At 35.5% G+C, this 18,591-nt stretch overlaps 1 protein-coding gene across 1 annotated transcript in view; it reads right to left on the reverse strand.

The window, feature by feature from the left end:
- SETD2 (SET domain containing 2) overlaps nucleotides 1-18,591 on the reverse strand; it is a 77,755-nt gene that overhangs the window by 19,536 nt on the left and 39,628 nt on the right. The window contains 5 exon segments of the mRNA XM_025048923.1: nucleotides 1,610-1,749; nucleotides 3,778-3,912; nucleotides 7,074-7,743; nucleotides 11,432-11,615; nucleotides 14,245-14,293. Of these exon segments, the coding sequence (XP_024904691.1) occupies nucleotides 1,610-1,749; nucleotides 3,778-3,912; nucleotides 7,074-7,743; nucleotides 11,432-11,615; nucleotides 14,245-14,293 (1,178 nt within the window).

The following is an 18,591-nucleotide window of genomic DNA, read 5'->3' on the forward strand; positions in this document are numbered from 1 at the left end:
AGCCATTAAAAAAAATGAAATCCTACCATTTGCAATGACATCGATGGACCTAGAGATTATGCTGAGTGAAATAAGTCAGACAGAGAAAGATAGATATCATATGATTTCACTTATATGCAGTATCTAAGGAACAAAAAGAAGAAACTAATCAAAAACAGACTCACAAATATAGTGGACAATTTGGCGACGGACAGAAGGGAGGGGGGTTCCAAGGCTGGGAGAATGGGGTAAAGGGTTAAAGAAGTACAAATTAGTAGTTGACAGTTGGACACAGGGAATGCAGTTAGCATTAATATGACGGCTAAGTGGAAGGCTAGGGGAGGTAGGGAGCAATTGGGGGGATTGTTTTATGAACATTATAGATGTCTAATTAATGAACTGTATACGTGAAACTAATTTAAATAAATAAATTTATTTTTTAAAAAAGAGAAAAAAGAACAAATTGGTATGAACAATTTTTTAAATGGCAAGCTGACAATATTTATCAATTTAAAGTGTATATCTCTTTTCACCAACAATTCCACTTCTAAGAATCCACCTGAAGAAGGTAATAAGATTAGTGTCTGTAAGGATGACCAGGGTTAGAGTTGCATATAAAATAGGGAAAATCCATCAATCAGGATGGGTTAAATAAATCTGGTATAGCCATATGAGAGAGTAGGGGTTGGCAAACTTTTTTCTATAAAGGATCAGAAAGTAAATATCTTTGGCCTTGTGGGCCATTTGATCTCTGTCACAACTATTCTACTCTGCCACTGTAGTGTGAAATAAGCCATAGGCAATCCCTACATAAATGGGTATGGCTGTGTTCCCAAAAAACTTTATTTGAAAAAACATGTAGTCCATATAGGCATGGTTTGCTGACCCCTACAATAAAGTACAAGCAAGCATTGAAGATAATGTAGTTCTATATTAACTGGTAGATGGGTAAATAAAGATTATAAAACATGCACCCAAACAATTCACTTAGGATTATATACTGATGAGTATAAACACACACACACACACACACACACACACACAGCACATATATTCACATGAAGCTGTCTAAAAGATATATATTTTTTTAATTTCTAAGAAAAATGTAAACTAAGATTCTTACAAATAGCAGGAGCCATCAAACTATGGCACATGGACCAAATCTGGCCCATTTCCAATTTTTATAAATAAATTTTTATTTGAGCACAGACATGCCTATTCATTTATGTATGGGCTATAGCTGCTCACACAACAATGGCAGAATTGTGTAGTCGTGACAGAGACTGTTTGGCCAGCAAAGCGTAAAATACTTATTATCTGGCCTTTTACAGAAAAGGTTTGCCCATAACTCCTGATATTCATAGTATTAGATGAAGTCATTACCATTTTTTAAAAAACTCCTAAATTTTCTCCAAAAGAATCTTGCAGATTGAAAATACACCAACACACACCTAAAAAGAACTAAAGTCTAAGATATGACATAACATTTAAGATGTGATTCTGGAAACTCGATAGCCCTCAAGCACAGTGAACAGTCAATGACAAGTTATTATATAAAATTTCCCTTATGGTGGCAGCTTCTTTAACCAACTGAAAGCTGATTTGGGGATATCCACACAACCTTTCTTACCTTGTGATCACATGGTAGTAATAAATCTTCCCTTCTGGATCTCGGGCTGTCTTCCAGTTGGGAGGTAAGACAATGGTTTTTGGTTTTGGAGGAGACGGGGGTGGCAGATCCAAGAGATTATTTGTCACAACCAATTCAGGCTAAAAGAAACATATAAGTTTTTGATCAATCACATCTCTTTTAACCTGGCTGAAAAGGACAAAAATAGTCTACTTAATATAAAGCAAAGGTACAACCTGGGAAATGATCAGAGACAGTATATATGAAGAGCTTTAAAGATCTATCAGAAAATTGACAATTGGCTCCAGTTCACCATCTAAGACATCACATTAAAAAATATTCAGCAGCTCATTATCTAAATAAAGAGTATTTTTCAACCTTAAAAAAAAACAAAAACAATGCTGAATGGCATATATCAACTTCAGGATATTAACTAACTGCATGAGCTTTAGATATAGTATCTCTTTTGTAAAAAAAAAAAAAAAAAAATCTGAGAAACAATGACAGAATGTTAACATTTATACATTATTTTCTATACCATTCTGTATGTTTGAAACCTTGTATTTATATTTTTTAAAATTGCACATTTTGAAAAACACAAAAGCCTCATAATAAGTTATGAACTGAACTGTATTTCCCCAAAATTCATATGAAACCCTAACCCCTAATGTGACTGTATTTGGAGACAGGGCTTTCAAAGAGGTAATTATGGATAAATGAGGTCATAAAGGTGAGGCCTTAATCCAACAGGCCTGGTATCCTCCTAAGATGAAGAGACATCAGGAAACACATGCAGACAGTGAGAAGGCAGCCATCTGCTGGATGAGAAGCCTCAGGAGACATCAAACCTGCCCACACCTTGATCTTAGACTCCCAGCTCCAGGGCTGTGAGAAAATGAATCTCTGTTGTTTAAGTCTCTCAGTCTGTGGTATTTTGTCACAGCAGCTATGTTACCCAGTTAAAAAAGAATAATTTTTCCAGCTTTACCTTTGCTTGAGCAGTTAAAGAAGAACCTGAGATCCTAAGATAAAATGTGTCTACTTTTAAGCAAACATGAGTCTTTGAAAGCACTGTTTGGTGCATACTCCCACCTCTTTAATCTCTACTTCACATAGCTGACTTTTTATTTTTGGCTTTGCTTATGTTCTACTTCCTCTATTCTCGAAGTCCTCTATCTGGCCTGTGAAGTGACCTATTTCCTCCAAGCTTTGGTGTCACTTAATATTCCAATATATTCAGTACTTATGGAATTACTAATCCTCCCCCATCCTGAGAATGATTCTTTCCCTCCTCATACTCTTCATCTGTACCTTTCATGACACTAAACTCTATTTTAAGTATCATTCATTGTAATCCTAAACTCTAACTACAATGTTAGCTTCTTTAAGGATAGGAACTGAATTTTCTGTTTGTATTCAAAATGCCTAAAGGGGCCCAACTCATAACAATCCCTCAAACACCCGCTGTCAGTGCGCACTGTCTTCCTCTCGATTGTTTCACATGCAGTCTTTCACTCCATCTTCACTAACTGCCCTACCTGTCTGAAGCCACCATTACTCACCAAATTGCTGCAAGAGCCTTCTCCAGAATTGTAAGTATGCTAAATTGCTATTCTGATCGTATTAATCTCCTGTTTAGTTTCTCAGCTGCTTCCAATACCAGCCTATTTCCCATTTCACCTCGAAACACTTCAAGATTTTACCATGCCCTTCTACATATGGTAGGAATAACAAGAGCTTCTCTCAATACATGTAACAATATGTACAGTGAAGGATAGCATTCAATTCTATACTCCTAATCTATGGTGTCTAGTATAGTATCATACAATATCAGAAATAACGATAGCTAGTCTAGAAAATTATTACTTCAGAAATTCATAGCAAAGTATAAAAATACAAGGTCAGTTAAAATTACAAATGAAACGGATTCCAGGAGCAAAATATATATAAATTAACATAGCTATTAAATTCCACAGAATTCTTTTTAAACTGTCAAAAATGAATGAGTAACATTCCCTCAAGGTACATAGGCACTTGAAATTGTACCTACGAAAATTAAAACAAAAACTTAGAACAAACGACGACAACAACAAAAACAGCAAAAAGTAAACCTATTAAAGATAAGGTAGGCAGCCAATGAGAGTTTTATCAACCAAAATATTTCTTACTGGCTGTAAGGGCTGAGGCTGCCCTGGTGCAACTATTGTAGTCACGGCTGTGGCTGGCTGAACCACTACTCCTTGTGGGTGAGCTGTAAAAATCTGTTGTCCCTGGATGTACTGAAGACTTGGCTGGGCATAACTCTAAAAGATAAAATGAAGAAATTCATAATTTATATTTTGTAGCTCTAATAAAGCAGTAATTGACTTCCAAGTTGGCATAATCTTTCATTTGGAAGTATAGTGTTTAAAACTCAAACTGTCAAAAAGTAAAGGAAAAATGAACATTTTTCAGGGTTCTGTAGTATCTATCTAGGCCAGTTGAAAATCACACACCAATGCCAAAACAGTGGCAGCAATAAAAAGGGGAAACTGGATTGCAGTCCCACTGAAATAATACAAAAGATGTATAACTTGTAAGGTATACCCAAATAGCATGTGCCTGTCAAATCTGTAAGAAATTGGCTCTTCCGTTAGAACAAGCTGAAATTATACAAAAGCTAACTTCTCAAACATAAATACAGTCTAGAAATATCTTTAAAATGTGACTTGCAGTGGGAATTACAAGATAAATCTAAGAAGGTCCAATCTGTTACAGAGGGGAACACATAATTGTTCTACCCCACTTCTAGAGGGAAAAAAAATTACTATTACTTTATATAGGAGTTACTTCACTTTATAATGTGAAAAATTAGTCCAAGCACTCAAGTTTTTGAGATGTGATTCAGTATAACTTAGTATGGCCACTCATTAATATTATATAAGACCACTATAAATCATGTGGCCTCATGATTTGAGCTTTTATGTTTAATAAGCAGTTGCGACAAAAAAAAAGAAACGATCACCTTCTCCTAATACATCTACGTCAAATGTCAAAAATATTATATCTGTATATATACTCACAAATTTCTATCCTATCACATAATACTTTACTGTCAAAGTTATATCTACAAACGCTCAGTAACCCATCGTCACATGGTTGATACTAGGTTTGAATGACACAGACCTCAAGGCTTCCTCCTGGAGGTCAGATCTTTGAGCCAGACACCAGACAGATGGCCTTGACAGATGCATCTCACAGCCCACAAATGTCAATACTCTCAGTATTATTATGGTAACTGTCAGAGTAATAACTATAATTAAACCTTTATAGTAAATGGTACTTTGAATCTATCATTAATATCCATTATCTCATGTAAACCTCAACTACTCTGAGACATTCTCCTCATTTTATTGGTTAGAAAACTGAAACTGAAGAATGTAAGTGCCTGTCTCCTGGACACATAGTAAATGATGAATCAGGACTCAAAATACACACTAACGACATGCTCTATGCTTCTCATTATCCAAAGCCCATCTCTGCTGAACTAATCTCATAGAGAAGGGATGGACAGTCTGAACCATCCTAGTACATTTATCTGCTACTCTAGCACACACAGAGTGGGTTAGGGAGACAATAAATGACTTCTTGGTAGGAACAGACTGGAAAACTGGGAACGAGTAAAATTGTGATGCTTGAGTCTGAAGGCTGTATGTATGACTAAACCCTAGAGAAGTCTTTTGCTCACTGAGAAAAAAGATTCTGTTAAACAAGAACAACCATATGACCAATGAGCTTTTTACTGAGGAGTCTTTAATATCCGTATCTCCCACTGCTGTTGCTTAGGTGCTAACATCTAGGTTAAGAATATACCTCAGAAACAGGAATGGGACAGAAACAGATCATTTTTCTTTGATCTGTGATATACATTCTCAGGGAAAAACTCAAAAATAATGGTTTAGTACAAGAAAAAATATGGGAAGACAGCAGGAGAAATTAGGACCTAAGAAATTTGTTTAAGATCCCTAATCATTCTGTAAAATTGTATCTGACAACCAATAATGACCATTTTCTTACTAGCCCTTTTTAGCACTACCACATTCATTTAAAGCCAAATATGAAACACACACACACACACACACACACAACTAATGGTATAAGAATGTCCAGTGTGTTGCTATTTACAATTATGAAAAAGTACTTTCAATTTAAATGACTCAGAAAAAAAGACTAAATGTGACCTTATAAGCAAATGGGATATTATACAGCCATTAAAATGTATATGTATATGCATGTATGTGTATACACACACATAAAAATATGGAATAATTTGGAAAAATGGTTAGGAATCACATTAAGTAGAAAAACAAGAGAAAAAAACTTCGAGTCTTTTAAGACTGCAAATATGTAAAATCATGGTAAAGGGATCATAAAAAATGAAAATAGTTAATACAGTTAAGATTTTAGGAATTAAAGCAGGATACTATCATGACCTTTCACACAAAATTTTGACACAGCTTCATCACAAAAATACTAATATAAGTAAACATTACTAATCAATACTAAGTAACGCGTGCAGGAAACATCCCTGGGAGTTTCTGCCATCCATAATTCATATTTAAAGGATGACAAAGAGGGATGGAGGAGAGAGGGAGAGAGACAGGAATGTGGTAAGGATGATGCTTTATGCATTCTTCTTTTTAAAGCTTAAATGTATCCCTTTGTTTTATAGGGGAAAAAAACTTGATTAAAAAACACAAAAATACATTTTGAAATATAAAATCAGTATACTCTTAGCTTTTAAATTTAACATTACTATTATCTACCATAGCAACATCCTTATGCTCAGTGCATCAGAATCATTCTGGCAAACTTTATGATGATAAACAGGTAGAGTATAAAAAACCACACACAAGCTGGGTCTAGAAGAAGAAGGGGCAAGCCATGTCCTAAATGATCATGACAAAGCATTCTCTTTCACAGGGATACAGAAGAATAAATTGTGTATAAGTCAATGCCTATAAGCAAAAAGGAGAGGAGTAATCCAGAAGTCATTCTCTCTCTCTGATCACTTGCATTAGGGAAGATGGCTGGCATGCTGTAAGCAGCCCTACTGAGAGGCCCATGTGGTGGTAAGGAACCAAGGCCAGTTAACAATCATGTGAGTGAGCTAGAAAGTGAATCTTCCATCCCTGTCCAGCATTCAGATGACTACAGGCCTGGTTAACAGCTTGACTGTAATTTCATGAAAAGACTGAGCCAGAACTACCCAGTCGAGCTACTTCTGAATTCCTGACCCACAGAAACTATAAGATAATAATTACTTGTCGTCTTAAGCTGCTAAGTTTTAGAGTAATTTGTTATACAATAGATAACTAGTATTTATGAAAGTCAACTATAAGTCATCAATGGCAAGACTTCCTCCATGAATCTAACACACCATAAACAAACTGTAAGAGATAAGAGAGGTTCCAAAATTAGTTACCTGTACAATTGGTGGGGTTGTCTGTGAATAGGGTGATGTCACACCATAGACAGTTTGACAAGTCTGTCCTGGATAATATATGGTCGCTTGAGACTGTGCAGGAGAGTACTGTTGCTGTACACTGACAGACTGTTGGTTAGAATCCCAAACACCATAATTCTGTCCCTGGACTGGGCCTGGGGCTGGCACTGGCAAGACAGCAACGCTGGAGTCTTGGTGTACCACTCCATCACTTTGGGCCACATACTGTGAACTGGAAACTTCCACAGGGGCTGTCACATGTGGCACCACTGGCACAGGTGGAGGGGCAGCAAGGGGTTCTGTAGAATGTCCCACCAAGGTCTGAGAATGATCATAAGGGGCAGGAGAACACACAGGGTCCATGTTGGGTGTGGGGAGGAGCACCTTTCCAGCATTAGGGTTGCTAGGATCCACATAGGCCTGCATGGGATAGCCTGGTGGGTAGCCAGCAAAAGGGTGATGAGTGGCATTGTAACCAAGAGAGTCATAGGGGAGTGGAGATGTCATTCCCAGGTTCTGCATCTGCTGTTGCTGTTTCTGAGCCTCCCGCTGAGCCACCTCTTGCTCAAACAACTTCCGACGCTCCTCTGTAGAAAGTTTATTGCGGTCTTTAATTCGAACTTTCTTTTTAGAAGTTGGTGTATCATATCTAGAAAACAAAAAGAGCACCACAAAAAGTTTTTCCCTAAATTACAGACAAAATCAAAGCACTACCAAGCAACTCCAATGTGGCACTGGTTTAAAAATCACATTCATAATTACTTAAGGAGTCTTGCAGATAGGAGAGAATACCAAGAAAATATAGATGCCCAGATGAAAAGAATAATTTTATCCTCAGATACTAGAATTTCAAATTAAAGACACATATAGCATCCTAAATAGATTCTTCTTTATAGCTGGGGACAAATCTATAAATACAAATTCTGAAATTAAAACAAAAACCAAAATACACTAATAAAAGCTACAGAATTTGATGTGTGTCTGACCACACACATTTATAACAAATATCAACAAAGGATAAGCACGCACACATAAAAGATCCTAACTTTTGTGCTCGGATCTCCAGTGCTCATTACATTATAATAAATATATGGAGGAGAGGTCCATGCACAGAAATGGTACGTGTCATGAATCAAGAAATAATCCAACATTCAATTCAATTCAATGCCTCTAAGATTCATGGTATGGTTAAGCAAGGATCGTATCTGAAGAGAATTAGTAACTTAGAAGATGATCTTCAAATTCAAAAAGCTCAATGAATGTCAACCAGATAAAAGAAAAATAAATCCTTAGATAAACACAGGGTAGTAATAATGCAGAATACCAAATACAAAGAGAACATTTTAAAAGCAGGCCGAGAGGAAAGCCAGATTAAATAACAACAATTAGACCAACAAGTTTCATAGGAACAGTAAGGGAGGCCAGAAGACTGAAGAATAACAGCTTCGAAGTGTTGAGAAAAAACTGTTAAGTGTTGAAAAAAATGAGAGTCAATGTTCACAAAAGACTTGTACATAGCTATAACATGCACAAGAGCCATCAGGAAACAATCCAAATATCTACTGACTAATGAATTTATAAACAATGGTATGGCTATACAATAGACTACTACCACTCAGCAATAAAACAGAACTATTGAGACACATAATAACACAAATGACTCTCAAATGCAATATGCTAAGTGAAAGAAGATAGATTCAAATACGATATGTGATACCATACACCATATATATGAGAACCAACGAGCTAGAAAGCAGATTAGTGGTTGCCAGGAACTAGGGGTAGTAGAATGGAACTGACTACAAAGGGGCACAAGAAAAATTTCTGAGGTGATAAAAGTGTTCGATATCATGACTGTGGTGGTGGTTATATAACTGCATGTATTTGACAAAACTCATTGAATTATACACTTAAAATTGTAAATTTTATTGTAATTTATATCTGCTGATTAAATAAAGTTGGTTTTTAAAATGGAGGGTAAACAATAAAAACAAGAAAATGAAAAAGACTTTTTAGAAACAGATTGAAATATTATGAAGAGAAATTCACTAAAAGAAATCCTTTAAAGGAAGGTTTGAGATAAGAAAAAGAAAACAGAGAAACTGGTAAATGTAAACAAACTAAATCTGTTTGTGTACATATAAAAAATTAATGATAACTGATGGGGGGCAAGAAGGAATTTTAGTATATAAATTGGGAAGGCTAAGTGATCAGAATTAAAGTATCCTAAAGTATCCTAAATCATTTACCTTGTTCAGGATATTGATTAGAGTTAGATTTTATTAAATTGAAACAACTAATTAAAGAATTGCCACGAAACATTTTTCTAAAATCAGCTATGAGCTATTTGTCAGATATAGAGTAGTTGAAAGGAAAAGGAAGACATAATTAAATCCTACCAACAGGAAGACAGCATACTTCTGTTAATATCAAATAAGAGACTATAAAGCAAGTCTCAATAAAATTCTAAGAACTGGCATGATACAAACCAATTAATGGCAATTAAACTGAAAATTTAACAAAAAAAAATTAAAGACACTGCAAATCATAATGGTATTTAGAACCAGATTAGAATAAAACTACATTGCCAAAAGAGTAGTTCAAGTGGTACTACTTATGGGAAAATTTAAACCCTTAAACACTTGTTATAGAAGAGAAAAATGCTGAAAATTAACAAGCTAAGACTCTCAATTATTCCGATTAAGAAATTAAAAAATATATACAATAAGCCTAAAAAAATGGAAGGTAATAAAAACATGAGTAGAAATCAATATTAAGATAAAAAAAAAAAACATGGGTGATGTTGCTGTAACAAGAACAAGCATAAGGATTAGAAAGGAAAAACAAAAATTCATATGATATGGACTGTTGACAAAGACAACAAAGTGCAAAAACCCTATACTCTTGAAATTAATAACAGTTTTATATGACCACCAAACATGAGATCAATAAGAAAAGGTCACTGCATATCTAAACATAGCAACAAAGTGAAAATGCAAAATATCAAAGTTCTTAGAAATAGACCATATGACACAAAGAGATTCATGGAAACCTTTACCTTTATTAAAAATATTAAAGATGTAACTAGACAGAGAATATTCAAACACTCAATTTGAATACAGAAATAGAAATACTCAAAACTGTAAAGGTGTCAAATCTTTGAAGCCTCTCTTTGGGAGGGTGGAGGAGATGGGAGAAAACTGACAAGCAGATTCTGAGGAGAAACAAGTCTGAGAAAAGATATGACATCCAAAAGAGCAAGTAGGGATTTGCCCTACTTGCTATCAAGACTTAATATAAGCTACAGTCATTATGAGCCCAGAAACAGAACCTCCTCTATATGAAAACTTGGAGAGAGCCCACACTGCAGATCAGCAGAGAAAGGGTGGCCTTTCAAGTAGATGGCGCTGGGACAACTGGGTATTCACTTATAAAACAACATATACAGAAATTCCCAATGGATTAAAGACTTTAATCTCTTTTTAAAAAAATATCACCTCAACGGTAGGGAAAAAATTCTTAAAACACAGTAAGCACTAACCATAAAGAAAACATATAATAGATATAATATATTCAATTAAACCATAATTTAAAAATTCTGTATATCAGAAAATACAAAAAGAGTCAAAACACAAGCTATAAACTGGAAAAAAATACTAGTAAAAATTATCACCAAAACAGAATTATATTTAGAATGTATATAAAAAAACTCCTAAAACTCAAAAAGACAAATCATTTAATAAATGAACACATATAAAGACATTTCACAGAAGAGGAAACAAAATGGCCAATATATATATAACAAGATGTTCAATCTATTAAGTAATCAGGGGAATGCAAATTAAAATTATGATGAATTACTGTTACATACCCAGATAGCCCAAAATTAAAAATTCTGACAACTGCATATAGCCTTTTTTTCTACTAGCATGACAGTTACAGAGCTATGACACAGGGCTCAATCAGCATTTTGACTAATACAGTACAAGATTCACTAGAAAACAAAATTCTGACTTTGGAAGAATTACCATCATCTTTGAAGAGTTATCGCCCACCAATGCCCATGCCCCTTTAAAGAACAAGTATTTGGCTCCTCAAATAGCACTGAAATGTTATCAAGTAAAAACCATTCAAGTACCAAAAACCTTTTATTAGTCTTCACAGCTACTATTACTGTCAAAAGAGATATCTCAGTATTTATCAGTGAAGTTTTATATTCACTCATCAAGAGAATATACTTATTCCAAAAGCCCCTTCTGTCCAAAATCAGAAAAGTATATGACTTGGGCACTTTTTGAATTGTTCAGAAAAGAGAAAAACTCACACAGGCCACTTACCTGTCATCTGGCCTTTTTGTTCCTCGCTCATAGGCAGACGAAGGAGGTGAGAGGGAGCCCCTTCGTTTCTTTTTCTCTTTATTTTGAGTTTGCTTGTCAGGATCTCTCTCTCTTGACCTGTTAGGAGTCTTTGGGGCAGCTGTTTGATCTCTGAAACCGGTGGCATCCCTTCCTCGTTCAGTTACTAAGGGAAAAGGTTTTTTTAAAACTTTACTTGGTAGACTTTTCTCATCATGATAGTACATCAACTGTATAATAAAATTTCTACTCAACAAACAGATTTACAGACTCCTCCCTCATATACCCCGACCTGAATCTGATGAGACACAAAGTCTCGTGTGTGTGTGCATGCTACTTCCTGAAAGCCTCTTCCGTGAACGCCCTTTTCTACCTTTCCCCACCAAAGTCTCAGTTCAAGCCTTCAACATTTTAAACAAGTTCTGTGGAACATATGCATGCAAGATATTCCTGTTACCTTCAGTAAAGCAGTCTGCTTGTCAGTTCAAAATGAAAAAGCCTTCTACTGCCCCTCTAACTGTGTATATTTACAATCTGTAGAAGAAAAGCCTGGCAATGCTAAGCATAAAAACCTCAAGAGGAAAAGTCTCTTTAATTAAAAAAAAAAAAAAAAAAAAGGATAACTTTTTATAAACTATAATTTCAAAAGGTAAATATTTCAAACACAGGTGATAATAGGTGATAATTGAGGAAGTTATCAAAGCCAGAGAGCTAAATCTTCAAAAAAAGAATGCTGGCTTCCTATTGAAAGATGTACTACTAACCTTTTCCCCTCAGTCTCTACCTAAAATGGTTCTTGCTTTCTTTATTCTCACCCAATTCCACTATCACTGCTCCCAAAAGCTATCGTTGAGTACTACTTCTCACTGATCATGCCTCCTAGTTCCTTATTTCCCTAAGAAGTCTAAATCCCACCACTGAACATTTCAATGTAAATTGACTGATATTATAAGCTGTGCTTTGTGTATGTTAGTACCACTATCTGATGAATCCAGACTGCTCTCTTCCTGGAGGACAGAATTTCTGATAAAATCTCTCGCAGCACAAAGCAAATTCTCAATAAACTGTTTTTTTTCCCCCTCAATGCAGAAAACATGCTATCAGTTGTTTTCTCCCTAGCAGCAGGGTTAGGTTTGCATATGCCATTCTCACTGTTCTCCTTTTAGTTGCCAGAAACTCCATTTATTTGCAAAACAGTTACTAATCTACAGCCATGTATGAGCATTTGTCCGTGAACAGCTAACAGAACTCATCTACACCATATGCTGGTAGAAAATGCTGTACAATTAAAACAACTGTCCCAGCTCACAAGGTATTAGTACAACATCCTCCTGTGAAGTACTATTACTTAGTTTCATCTGTATCTGCCCATGACTCTATATTTTCACCTTCAAAACCAGGTTCCTTGCCCTAGTGTTAATTTCCTTATGATGTGGCTATTTCTTCACTATATCCTGGTAAAATAAGAAATGGAATCATACCAACAGTTCATATTCTGACTTTGAGTCTTAGAGTATGTGAGACAGAGAAGTCATTCCATTTATCAGGCTGATTTTCTCATAAAATGAGGGTAAAGCTAGACTACATATTTCCCAAAGTATTTCACAATCCTTGTGAATTTAAAAAGCTCTGTGTGCTTCAACTGTTTGACATTGAAGGGTAGCATAGAAAGCAGGCTTGAATTATAAGCATTTCTTTAATCTAAAAGCCTGAGACTGAGGTTGATGAGGGGGTCCATATGTGAGTGAGAGACTAAAGTTAGTGCACAAAGGTTGCTTCCTGAAAAGATTATAGTCGTCTATTATAGACGATGCCATGTATCATCTCTCAGAGGACCACACCAGACTAGATATTTGCAAAACGTTGCGGGGAAACATCATAGGTATTTAAGCTTTGACTATCAAGCTAATGATTTCAACTCAGCGGGCCCAGAAAAACTAGCCTCTGATGATCAACTCTACAGTGCTGCCACTGGTTTTGTCAACCAGTACTGCCTAATCTGCCTTGTTTCTTATGGGAAGAATTCTTTACAGCCCTAAATAGGGTATCTGTCTATGAGGAGACTAAAGCAGCAGAATTAAAAATATCCAAAGATACAACAATAATACAAAGGACACCTCACATGTCTTTAACCAGTAAGATTATTTAACCAGTTTAAGGCTTAAGATTATAAAAGGCTCTTCATGCCAAAAATAAAGAAAAAGATCAAAAATGTGACATACTGGCTCCTTTTCTTACATGGGGTCAGTGCTGGAGGGCCTAAAGAGACCAATGACAGCCACTGTAATTGATCCCATTGCTTTAAATCTCTAACGTATGTTGGAAACAGAACTAGATGGTAAAGCCCAGAAACCAGACCACCATGGCCTCCCTGTTATCTGTCCTGTAATAATGATTCTTAATCTTTTGAAGGGTCACTGACTCCCTGAGAATCTAATGAAAAGTTCTGAATTTTCTCCAGAAATATGAATGTACACAAAGAATTTTGTACAGAAATATCTATGAGTAAAGACACAGATCTGTAGGAGTATAGGTTTAAGAATGTCTGCTCTAAAGGAACAAATGAATGAAAGAAAAACTACAAAGTAGTACAAAGCGACGTCTCTTTTGGCAAAATTTCACCAAGAAATCATAAAATACAAGTTTCCAAAGCTTTACACTATATATTTCATTTACCTAATTATATATGGTCTGGTTTCAAAAGCAAAATAGCTCAAGTTCTTATCAGTTACCTCTGTATATTTCCAAAAGAATATTTGTAAAGCCACATGCACAGAGTATCTCTGAATACCTACTTGTATTCTCCTTTTCAGTTTGACTTTTCTTTGGAATTCGATATACCTCCTGCAAAAAATAAACCAAAAGAACGACTGTTAGTGTGGAGTGGAATTGGCGATTACTTTGAAGCTACTTGATTTCACATGGCAACAAAGAATGGGAAAGACAGGCTGGTATTTAATTCTTTTCCAAAATTTGGCTTATGTTTGGCTTTAAATAAGAATAGATCCTAGTTCATAAAAACATAGAGCACAAATAAAAACATTTTAACATATATCAGGCTTGTATGATCTCATTAGTCAGGTATCAGTCTAAGTAAATTAGGTATTGCATTTCTGGCAGGAATACACTCACTTCCTGATAATTTCCGTACACTTTCTGCATATAAAATTAAGTCATTTATAGTTCTTTTACTGAGATTATTCAGAAGAACAATTCTAACATCTCACTCACCACCCATACTTACAGGGAAGAAAAGGTTAGTGGTAACTCAGCTATATAAAAACACTTCAAAAAATTACATGTGTAAAGACAATTTCTGCTATCCAGCATATTTTTCTATAAATGTAAAACCAACTTGGCTAATGGCCAAATATAGTATCTACTTTCAAACTGTTATTTTTAAAAAGGAAAGATAAGCATCAGATTATTGTTGCTCTTGAAATAGCATCTAATACCATACCAAAATTGTTCTTGAGAAATGTAAAGTGTTTTTAAGCCATAAGGTATCTTTTCTTGCTGTATGAATCTAAGGTCTAGAACCAGTTCTGTCCCCTGACAATCCATCACTGTTCTAGTCCATCAAGTAGCTCTTGGAAATAACAGTTCCTTATTCAGCCTCCTCAGTAAGTGGGCAAATGGCAAACCCAAATATTCTCAATGGTACATCATATGATACCCTCCCTTTAGAGTAATCTCATAATATTGACCATATCTATATTACCTGGTAACCACATTTTTGGGGGAATTATACTCCAAGAAAATCAAAGAACTCCTCTTCCCATATGATTGTTGGTTTTAGCAATATTTGTAGAAAATGAAAAATAACCCAGATGTCACATAGCTGAGGATGGGTCAAGACGTAATATTCAGTTGCATTAGTAATGACCAACGTGGGCTACACAGATACAGGGCAATCTATATAAATGTAGATTTTAAAAAAATCCTTCACTATTTCATGCAGGCTGATAAATTATCTAATAAAGATGATGATTGTTATAATTAAATGTGCATTTATCCTGCGTGCCAGGTATCATGCTAAGTATTTCAAATGCATTATCTTATTGAGCTTCAAAGAAACCCTATGAAGAGGTAAGTACTATTATCTCCATTTTACAAGTGGAAAAATTTACTTAAAAAGCTGAAGCAACCAGATCAAGGTTGTGATGCTATCAGATGGTCTGACTCCAGAACACTTTTATCTTCTACACTATATGACACAGGATATGGCTAAAAGCATTAATTTAGAAAGGAGGACATTTGGGGACTTAAGCACAAATGTAGTGGCATTGTCCATCCCCTCCGGGATTCTCTTTCTGATGTAGGACTTCCACTAGAGCTGCGGTTCTCTGGCTGCACGATTAGACCATTCTGGGAAAGTTTTATTGACTCTACAACTATAAGCATGGGTCCTAGCCATCTGTATTTTTTAGAAGCTCCCCAGATGATTCTGGATGCCCAGAGAAGGCTGAGAACCACTAAGTTACTGTCTTAATAGTCCTCATTTACTCACTCCTCCTTACAAGGGAGAATCAGACAGAGAACTATGCCCATACATGCCTGTCCTCAGCTCGGAGCCATATGGGCTCTTCTCTTGGGCTGCTTTTGCTTGGAGAGAGGACACATTCCATCTGCTCCTTTGCAGGATGCCTGGAGTTGTCTAGCTATAATAATGAGTCAGGGATAAAGACCAGAAGGACAGAGCTGACAGTCTTAACTCTGTCTGACTCCTCTGTCCACTTCTCAATAGGGTTACAAACTTAGAAAAAAGAAAACCACTGGTCAGCACCTACTCACACTACAGGGGAAAACAGATATACCACTAATTTTTAAAAGCTTGAAAATGACTATAGCATTAGTACTCTGTAAACCTAGGTACTCCAAAAGATAACATGTTTATTCATGAAGGATGATTACAACAGACGAGGGATATCTGTGTCAACTAAGGATTATATAATTTTAACCTATTTGTGGTTTCTTTTGCATAAGGTCTTGGCATCATAAGATTTCATTACAAACATTTACAGTAATTTATTACACAGACTCTCAAGTTGGGGACCTATTCTGTGGTGGCCGCTAAGTACCAGAGGATATGCTTCTCAAAGATACATTCTTAATTCCATTCAAAAGTCTAGGGCAAACTACAAGTGGAAAATGTATTCTGATGTTCACAAAATGAAGGATTATCTCTGACTGTGGTCAAGGGCTACTATTAGTGTGTGCCTGACACCAAAGAGAGCAAGTTCTATCAACATATACCTAATCACTTGGCGTTACTAACTTGATCCTCCTCTTTATACAGTCAAAAGTACATACAAAATGTAAGCTAGAAACTCTGATTCCTGAAGCCCTGAAAATGCAACTAGATTTTCCCAAAATCCCACAATACTGAAAATAGAAGAAAGCAGCCATGTGAAGATTACTGTAATACCTCTTAGGATCATTCGGGCTTGTGAATAAACAGCAACAGTATTAGTCTACATGATATGGAAGTCTTTTTGGAATGTCATACCCACAAGCCATAGAATCCATTGCAAAAAATATTTATTTGAGTTGGCTTCATTCATGTTAACCCTTTATGTAAAATCACTTTACTTTGTGAAAAATTCAACTCAAAAGACTGGCATATTATGAAAGAACACTGAACTGTGAATCAGAAGACATGGGTTCTGGGACTAACCCTGCCCTCAGAGGGGCCTAAAAGAATCTGGTTCCCCACTCCACTTAATGTTCTTTACACATTATCCTGTTTTATTTCTTTGGTGTCTAGGTGCAGCTCCCAACTAACAGACACACTCATATACAATCAAGCTATAATTCTTCATAGCCAAGACTGTCTTATTCTTTGCTATCGCTAGCACCAAGAACAGTGCTGGGGACATAATCAATACTCAGTTATTTGTTGAATAGACCAAGTTAATAAACTCAAAGTATTGCGTATCTCATGTTTTCTATCACTAAACTTATACCATCATTCTCTTTCATTACTGGTAAGAACATTATTTACAGGCCTCACACATAACTACAAACATTACGTATTTCCAAGGTCAGACTAATAAGTTTTTCTCCGCAACATTTAAAACTCTTCGATGCTTAGAACAGTCAATTATTCCTCTTTAGTCAAAGCTCGAAAATCAATCTTCACAGATTGTTTAATAAACACTGAATCACTGATAAGCTCATGCAACACCAATTCATCCAACATCCCTTTTATAAAAGTGTACAGATGTTATGTGAAGATGTTATTTGTGGAAATAAGGTTTGCTCATTTATATAACAAGTATGTGAATAACAACTATGTGCTAAAAACACATATTTTGGGCACTGGAGATACACAGCACCTATCGTCAAGGGATCACAGACTAACAATAATCATGGCTGACACTTCTTACTGTGTACCATGCCCTTTAACTGCATTCTCATACTTTATACTGCTAAAAGGGGTATTACCGCTATATGTACATTACATATGAAACAAGCTCAGAGAAGTTAACTATCTCAAGGTTATATAGTTTAGTTGTCTAGAAAAAGTATTTTTAGAGTGATTGCTATATTTAGCAGTAACAATTTTTTTACATTAAAAAAGGAGTGGATGTTTTAAATATGGGTTACTGGGAAAATAATAAAGCTACTAATAGAAATGTACATCAGAAGATGAAGAATCAGCTTATAAGAGAAAAAGGTTATGAGCTTGAGTCTGAAGGGCAAGTAGAGAAGAGAGCCAACAGAAAGCTGAAAATATAGATCTGAAATTCAGGAAATAGACTAAGACAAGAGATTCACATTTTGATAAAATCTTACAAAATGATAACTTACATTGTGGTAATATAGGAGACTGCCAAGAGAGAAAGTTCCTAGAGAAAAATAGGCTGATTTGAAAGAAAATAAAATGAAAACTTTCACAATAGTCGAGATATGGGAACAAACTAAGTGTCAACAGATGAATGGAGAAAGAAAATGTGGTATACATACATACAATGAAATATTTAGTCATGAGAAAGGACATCTTGCCATTTGTGACAACATGGATGGAGCCTGGGAATATTATGCTAAGTGAATCTTGGTGTCTTTTTTTTAAAGAGTATCTTTTTTCACGGATATAGTATTTTTGTGTGTACAGACCATCAAACAAAAAAAGGAACATG

The sequence above is a fragment of the Pteropus alecto genome, unplaced genomic scaffold (genome assembly GCF_000325575.1).
Source record: "Pteropus alecto unplaced genomic scaffold, ASM32557v1 scaffold156, whole genome shotgun sequence".
In the NCBI taxonomy this organism is placed as follows: domain Eukaryota; kingdom Metazoa; phylum Chordata; class Mammalia; order Chiroptera; family Pteropodidae; genus Pteropus; species Pteropus alecto.